The 8,804-nt window shown below is 53.6% G+C and overlaps 1 protein-coding gene across 3 annotated transcripts in view; it reads left to right on the forward strand.

Moving 5' to 3' along the window:
* The window catches only part of si:ch211-180a12.2 (uncharacterized), a 31,361-nt gene that overhangs the window by 9,332 nt on the left and 13,225 nt on the right, over window positions 1-8,804 (forward strand). For all 3 annotated transcript variants that reach the window (XM_056770515.1, XM_056770516.1, XM_056770517.1), the window contains exon 6: window positions 381-542. In XM_056770515.1, coding sequence (XP_056626493.1) covers window positions 381-542 — 162 coding nt within the window. The remainder of the gene's footprint in view (window positions 1-380; window positions 543-8,804) is intronic.

Below are 8,804 nucleotides of genomic sequence, written 5' to 3' on the forward strand. Positions count from 1 at the left end.
ACTTAAAAGACACAAGAAAGCGTCAGGCTCACGGTTGTCCAAACGTTTTTAGATGCAAATGTGTTTTCTGACATATGGATGTGGATGTCTCTGGGCTATACCCCAGATCTCCAGTCACCCTAGAACCGCCCCTGCTGTAATTCCAGCAGGAATCTTCTCTCAAACAGAGACTAATAAACTTATCATAAATGAAATGCCTTGCAGGTTCCGATAGTTAAGCATATGCGAGAAGGTTAAACTGCACCCCAAATAGGGTGAAATATGTTTTTTGGTTCACATTGACAAAACTGCAATCACTACATTTTCTTTTGTACAGGTTTTTTAGAATCATACAATGACCCACTTATTTCTTATTGCCCTTTTTCCTCTTTTTTTCTCAGAGAAGCTCAAGTCTCTGAATATATCAGCAATCGTTCTACCACCCAGGGTGGTTGTGGGTAGGAAAGGCAGAGTCACAATCAGTGTAGAAGGCAAGTTGGCAGACAGAGTACAGACGGCTTGGTTCCTAAATGATGTCCCTATAAAAGACACTTCATACACAGGTATGACATAAATATCTGTCTGTTTTTGTAGTTTTTGCATGACTACCGGTAAACTAGTTGAGATCATAATGGGAAATGAAACAACACAAAAGATTTTGCCTCTGGGAAACACTTGATTCATTTTAATGTATTAATGTAATGTATTAAATGTGTTGGTCAATCTCAGGTAACTATTTTATTTATTCTCTTTGCTTCAACTTCAACCTTCTTCCAATGCTTAACTGTATGTGTGAGTATATTAGATTAGTATGTGTCTAGTCTAGGTTAGAAAGTCCTGTTTTATGTCACACGCGACGTTGTTGTAGTACATGCTCATAATTGATCTATTATTACTAAGGGATTTCCCCAAAATCATGAATTTGATCCAGATAAATATTCCATTACATTCCATTTTCTACCACTTATCCGAACTACCTCGGGTCACGTGGAGCCTGCGCCTATCTCAGGAGTAATCGGGCATCAAGGCAGGATACACCCTGGATGGAGTGCCAACCCATCGCAGGGCACACACCTCACACACTCACACCCTATGGACAATTTTTCCAGAGATGCCAATCAACCTAGCATGCATGTCTTTGGACCAGGGGAGGAAACGTCTCGGTTACATATGTAACCTCGGTTCCCTGATGGAGGGAACGAGACGTTGTGTTGAGAGACGACTGGGGTTTGATCTTGAGAACCTATCATCTCCGAGAGGAATTTCTAAACGCCAATAGGATTGGCGAATGGCCCGCCCACGCCAGTCTCCGCCCCGTACATACGGGTATAAAAGGAAGATGGCGGCGGTCATTCACTTACCTTTGTGCTGAGGAACCTGAGAGAGTGTCTCTCGTCACTGCAGCGGGTCGGCGCAGTGGTGTGGCATGAAGACACAACGTCTCGTTCCCTCCATCAGGGAACCGAGGTTACATATGTAACCGAGACGTTCCCCTTCAGTCGGTCTCTCGACGTTGTGTTGAGAGACGACTGGGGAAGAATCTACACACGCCACGGCACTACGCCGCATTACGACCTCTAGCGGGGCAACAGTGACTGGCCCTGCGAGTCAAGACTGAGCGCTACCGCGAGATGTAATCCTCCAGTGGATTCAGTATCAGACATACGAAGAAGCTTCTACTGACGGTCATCACGGAAGGTGGCGTTACCCCTGTAACGAGGTCCCTTCCGGGCCGCACTGGGAAAAACACTATTCTTCTCTTGAAGAGTGTGTTGCGGAGCCCACATCCAGCCACGAGGGGAGGTACATGTGGAGGTATAAGGCATGGTCTACCCATAGGGAGAGCGCATGTCGGAAGTGTCAACCCGATTCCGGGGACAGTAAACCCGGTGGAGAGCCACCGGTGGGGAGGTCACCAATTCGCCAGAGGGGAATACGTGAAATCTTCATACGGGACTACCTATAAGGGAGTCACTACGTATGGGGCACTAGTCCAAGTATAGGGGTTCGCCTAAATAGGGGTAACTCTACCAGTACTGGACCTGGTTCCAACAGATCGCTCCGCCCGATCTATTACCAATGCTGTGCTTAGTGATGGATGGAATGCCTATGCTTCACCCTAATGGGGGAATTGCAGGGAGGCAGTTAGCGCACGTTACTCACCTGAAGAGGGGAGAAGGCGCTTTCGCAGGCGTACGTCCGGGCCAGATGCCGAGCCCCTATCCCAGCAGGACACGGGCTGACACCTGTTCCACTCGGAGGTCGTAGAACCTCACGAAGGTACTGGACGTAGCCCAACCCGCAGCTCTACAGATGTCTGCCAGGGTGGCACCCTGGGCCAACGCCCACGAGGAGGCCATACTCCGAGTGGAGTGTGCTCTCACTGCAAGCGGGCATGGTTGGCCCGTGGACTGGTACGCCAAGGAAATGGCATCCACAATCCAGTGTGCCAGCCGCTGTTTGGAGACAGCTCTCCCCTGATGCTGTCTTCCAAAACAAACAAAGAGCTGCTCAGAACTCCTAAAGTTCTGTGTGCGGTCAATGTAGAGGCGCAGAGCGCGTACAGGACACAACACATGAGAGGTCGGGTCTTCCTCCCCGGAGGGGAGCGCCTGCAAGGTCACCACCTGATCCCGGAAGGGAGTGGTGGGGACCTTGGGCACGTAACCTGGTCTGGGTCTCAGGACAACGTGAGAGTTACCAGTTCCAAATTCTAGGCATCCCGGGGACACGGAAAGGCCCTGTAGGTCCCCAACCCTCTTGATGGATGCGAGCGCCGTCAGGAGTGCTGTCTTCATCGTAAGATGAGGAAGAGAGGCATCTCCGAGGGGCTCAAACGGGGCCATAGCCAGGCCCTGTAGGACCACATTAAGATCCCAAGAGGGTACAGAGCGCGGTCGAGGTGGATTCACCCTCCTCGCACCCTTAAGGAACCTGATGATCAGGTCGTGCCGACCAAGAGACTTACCCTCCACGAGATCGTGATGAGCGGCAATAGCGGCTACATACACTTTCAAGGTGGATGGGGAGAGGTTACTCTCTAGTCTCTGCTGTAAGAAGGTCAGCACTGACCCGATCGGGCAATTCCGCGGGTTCTCTCCAAGGGAGGAACACCAAGACGAGAAGAGACGCCACTTATAGGCGTACAAACGCCGCGTGGTGGGGGCTCTAGCCTGCATGACCGTCTCTTGGACTGCCAGAGGCAAGCCACTTAAACTCTCCTCGTCCCGTCCAGGGACCAGGCATGGAGATTCCAGAGGCCCGGATTGGGGTGCCAAACCGTGTCCTTCCCCTGCGAAAGAAGGTCCTTCGAGAGGGGAATCGGCCAGGGGGGAGCTATCATCAGAGATATGAGGTCTGGGAACCAAGGCTGGTTGGGCCAGTACGGCGCAACTAACAGGACTTGGTGCTCCTCTACCCTGACCTTGCACCAAGTGTCTGTGCAAGGAGGCTCACTGGGGGGAAGGCGTACTTCCTCTTGTCTCGCGGCCAGCTGTGCGCTAAGGCGTCCGTGCCGAGGGAGCCCTCGGTCAGGGAGAACCAAAGCGGGCAATGGGTGGAGTCCGGGGAGGCAAACAGGTCTACCTGTGCCCGCCCGAACCGCTCCCATAAGAGCTGGACTACGCTGGGATGGAGTCGCCATTCTCCACGGGGAGTCCTCTGACGAGAGAGCGCATCGGCTGTCTGATTCAGGTTCCCCGGGATGTACGTGGCTCGCAGGGATTTGGTCACCTGCTGACTCCATTGGAGGAGGCGTCGGGCTAGTTGCGACATCTGCCGTGAGCGTATGCCGCCCTGATGGTTGATGTACGCCACGGCAGACGTGCTGTCCGACCGGACTAGCACGTGTCTGTCTTGCACTAGGGGCCGTAGCCTCCTCAGTGCTAGATGAACTGCCAGCAACTCTAGGCAATTTATGTGCCATCGCAGTCGGGGGCCCGTCCACCGCCCTGCTACTGCGTGCCCGTTGCACACTGCCCCCCATCCCTGCAGGGAAGCGTCTGTCGTAACTACGACGCGCCTCGAAACCTGTCCGAGCGGAACCCCCGCTCGCAAGAAGGACAACTTTGCCCAAGGGATGAGGGTACAACGGCACCGGGGCGTGATCGTAATCCGCCTGGTGCCGCGGTGCCACGCCGTCCTCGGAACCCGACTCTGAAGCCAGTGCTGTAGCGGTCGCATGTGCATCAACCCGAGCGGGATTACCCCGGCTGAGGATGCCATGTGCCCCAGGAGCCTCTGAAATAGTTTCAGTGGGACCGCTGTGGCCTGCCTGACCTGTGTCAGGCAGCGAAGCACCGACTGTGCACGCTCGGTAGTGAGCTGCGCCGACATGCGGACAGAGTCTAGTTCCACCCCGAGATATGAGATGCTCTGCGCTGGGGAGAGCTTGCTCTTCTCTCGGTTGACCTGGAGGCCCAAACGGTCTAGGTGCTCGAGCACAAGATCCCTTTGCGTACTCAACACATCTCGCGAGTGTGCCAAAATAAGCCAGTCGTCGAGATAGTTGAGTATACGCACGCCCTGTTCCCTGAGGGGAGCTAGGGCGGCCTCGGCGAGTTTCGAAAAAACCCGCGGAGACAGGGCCAGACCGAAGGGCAGGACCCTGTACTGATACGCCTTCCCCTCGAACGCGAACCGTAGAAACGGTCGGTGTCGAGGAAGAATGGAGACGTGAAAGTACGCGTCCTTCAGGTCGATTGCCACGAACCAATCTTGGTGTCGAACTGACTCCAAGATGCGCTTCTGAGTCAGCATCCGGAACGGTAGCTTGTGCAGGTACCTGTTCAGGATGCGTAGATCCAGAATAGGGCGCAGCCCTCCTCCTTTTTTGGGGACGATGAAGTACGGGCTGTAGAACCCAGAGGACATCCCGGTTATGGGGACGGGCTCGATCGCACGTTTCGCCAGCAGGGCGGCGACCTCTCTCCGAAGCACGGGGGCATTCTCTCCTCGTACTGAGGAGAACAGAATGCCCCGGAATTTCGGGGGGCGCTTGGCGAACTGGATCGCATAACCGAGACGGATCGTTCGATCCAACCACCGTGAAGGGCTGGTATGCGTCTGCCACGCAGCCAAGAACCTTGCCAACGGTGTTAGAGGAATGATCTCCTTCACCGTCCCTGGAAGAGGTGGTTCGGTGGGTGGCAGAGCGGTCACCTCGCACCGGGACGGATCCCTGAGAGGTTGACGGCTCTGCGGACTTACCTGTCTGATGGCGCTGGCCGACGCAACGTCGCGTGGAGGTTGAAGTCGTCCGCGCCGTCCACCCTCGCCACTGCGCGCCGAAGGGTGCTGTGGGAGAGAAAAACCCAGGGAGAACAACTCTCTTAACGAGGAAGTGGGCGCCGGGCCCTGAAAAGGGCCCGGACTTTGTGGAGACGCGACAGGCAGCGCCTCGTACCGACTCGGCGATGGTATGGCCGACGTCGGGCCCGATGTTTCCCCTGGGTTCATCCCGTCAGGGCCGCTGGGAGTCCTTTGCGGGTCGCTGGCGGGGTTTCGCTCTCCTCCGCGTGGGTCTGCGTCTCGGGTGGGCCGTCCTAGGGGAGGGCACCGGAACCGGAGGGGCCACAGCAGAGGGGCGGGGCTGTTGGGAAGCAGGCTGCGCTCGGGAACGTGACGACCGATGGGTGGTCATGCCGCGGCGGGGCAAAATCTGTTGAATCGCCTCCGTCTGCTTCTGTACCGCGGAGAACTGCTGTGCCACGTTCTCCACGGTGTCACCGAACAGCCCTGCTTGCGAGATGGGGGCATCCAGAAGGCGGGCCTTCTGTGCCTCACCCATCTGCGCAAGGTTCAACCACAGATGCCTCTCTTGGGCCACCATAGAGGACATCGACCGACCTAATGCGCCTGCCGTGGCCTTCGTCGCTCGCAGCGCGAGGTCGGTGGCAGCACGCAACTCACTCATGCGAGTGGGGTCGGGCTTCCCTTCATCCAAATCCTTCAGGACTTAAGCCTGAAAGACCTGGAGAATCGCCATGGCGTGGAGGGCGGAGGCGGCCTGTCCAGCGGCGTTATAAGCTTTCGACACCAGGGTCGAAGAGAGCTTACACGCCCTAGACGGGAGTCTAGGTCGACCCCTCCAGGTGGCAGCCGTCTGCGGGCAGAGGTGCACCGCTACAGCACGCGCCACCTGGGGGATGTCGACGTAGCCTCGGGCCGCCCCGCCATCCAGGGAAGTCACAGCCGCCGAGCCCACGAGTGTAGAACGCGCCGAGAAAGGTGCATTCCACGACCTCGTGAGCTCCTCATGCACTTCCGGGAAGAACGGCACCGGGGTGGTTCGCGGTTTTTGGCCGCGACCCGTACCCAGGTACCATTCATCAAGCCGCGAGCGTTTCGGGGAGGGCGGGTTAACGCACTGCAACCCGATGCTCACGGCTGCCCGGGCAAGCATGGCCGACATCTCCGGGTCGGTCCCATCACGAGCTCTACCGCCCGTGGACAGGAGCTCGGAGAGATCGTCCCCGTCTGATGCCAGTAGGCAGCTGTCCGATGCCGCGACAGAGATTTCGTCATCATCCCTCTTGCGAGTCTGCCCGCTATGGAACGGTCTACCGCCGTCCATCGGGGACGCACCAGGTGAGCGAACTGGGGTATGGGCGGTTCGCCGAGCCGGAGCTGGCGAAGCGACATCCATAGCAGTCCCCATATCACCCCCGCTGCTCGTCGAGGCGGTCGACTTCGCCGAAGCGGCAGTCGAACTCGCCTGAGAAGCGAGCGGGTTGGCGGCAACAGTTCCGAAAAACGTCGCCAGCCGTGACCGCAACACCTTGATAGACATGTCCTCGCAGATAGGACATGTCGTATCACTGAAACCTGCTTCAGCATGCTTGACGCCCAAACATGTGACGCAGGTTTCATGGCCGTCTGACTCGGGAATGAGTCTGCCGCACCCAAGGACACAGCTGCGAGACATGCTCAGCAGCTGGGAAATTTGTTCTTTTTAGAATAAGGCTCTGTGGGAATTTGCCGGGAAGTCGAAGGGAAGACCGTCACACCAGGGGATCCGCTGCTTCCACGTCGCGCCGGCAGGAGAAGAAAGACTCTCTCGAAGAAATAAGTTTGACACATGTAGTGCAAACAGTTCCGAAGAACAAAAAGGTAAGTGAATGACCGCCGCCATCTTCCTTTTTTACCTGTATGTACGGGGCGGAGACTGGCGTGGGCGGGCCATTCGCCAATCCTATTGGCGTTTAGAAATTCCTCTCGGAGATGATAGGTTCTCAAGATCAAACCCCAGTCGTCTCTCAACACAACGTCGAGAGACCGACTGAAGGGGAACCGGAGTATCCGGAGGAAACCCCCGAGGCACGGGGAGAACATGCAAACTCCACACACACAAGTCGGAAGCGGGAATCGAACCCCCAACCCTGGAGGTGTGAGGCGAACGTGCTAACCACTAAGCCACCCTCCAGATAAATATAATTAATCAAAATCAACTTAATTAATACCAATTTGGGCTGATATTTGTTTCCATTACAAAGTGTGGTGGAATATATATTACTTATAATTGTGATCAAAGTTCATGATAATTTTTTCAAATTCTGAGAAAAAAATGTGTTTAAATGATACTTTTCCTCACTGAATTACCTACTTAATTGGTTTTAAGATGATACCTCATTACAGTCACTGGAAGGTTACTATATTGCGGAAGCGCTCACCTGTGACACCCCAAGGCCAGTCAGTATGGCTCCGCTAGAGGTCGGGACGCGGCTCATCACCGTTATGATTCCTATAGGGAACTTACAGAAAGGGTTAAGATTGTAACCTCTGTTCCCTGATAGAGGGAACGAGACGTTGTGTCCATCATGCCACAATGCTTTGCCGCCCTCTGGAGTGACCGGGAGATGCGTCCCAGCACAGAGCTCAATGAATGGGCACACCTTTTTTCTTTATACCCTAATGTGTGGGGTGGAGGTTGGCTATGGCTGCTGTGTTTTCAGCCAAAGTATTAAACATATAACACAAAGACATACAATAAGTATAAACATTTGAGTGAAATTAAAATAAGTTGCCAAGTAAATGATCAAATATAAAATGAAATATAAAATAAAGTGAATGTAAATAAACAAAAATTTACTGAAATTGAAACAATTAAGACAACTCTCAACTCTTGCCCGCTAGATCCATTTTCCTGCCGAGTTTAGCCCCAACTCTGGTATTAAACACCTGAACAAGCTAATCAGCGTCTTTAGGAATAGATGCATTCAACTTAATGCGGTGCTGCGCAAATCTATCAGCGTATGACATATAAGTACCGCAACAGCGATTCAAGTGCTGATTCCGCTTTTCAATCAATCTCGCTGTACTTTAATCCGATATGCCAAACAATCTGCGCAGCCCCACATTAAGTTGAGCCCATCTTTTCCGGAAGTTGCTGATTAGCTTCTTCAGGTGTTTTATCAGAGTTGGGGCTAAACTCGACAGGAAAATGGATCTCGCAGGCCAGAGTTGAAAACCACTGAATTAAGATATACAAAAAATTTACATTTTAAGCAGAAACATGAGGCTGAAATAAAACAGTGTGTATGTGCATTGATTATAACAGATTAAAGCAATAGTTTGTATCTGAGGGTGTGCAGCTGATAGATGAATTATCTGATGTTGTTTTCCCCCAGTAACATATGCATTTTCACTGTTTCTGAAGAGCTCTGGCTTGAGCTTTGAGAAGTGTTTTCCTCTCACCTGTTTAAATGCATCACATAAAGGAGAAAGTGTGACGCAGTCTCGATCTCACTAGTGTCACAGTGGACACAGACTTGTTCTTCCATTGGAAGCCATCTTCATCTCTCTCTCTCTCCCTCACTTCCTTTTAG

The sequence above is a fragment of the Triplophysa dalaica genome, chromosome 17 (genome assembly GCF_015846415.1).
Source record: "Triplophysa dalaica isolate WHDGS20190420 chromosome 17, ASM1584641v1, whole genome shotgun sequence".
Taxonomy (NCBI): Eukaryota; Metazoa; Chordata; class Actinopteri; order Cypriniformes; family Nemacheilidae; genus Triplophysa; species Triplophysa dalaica.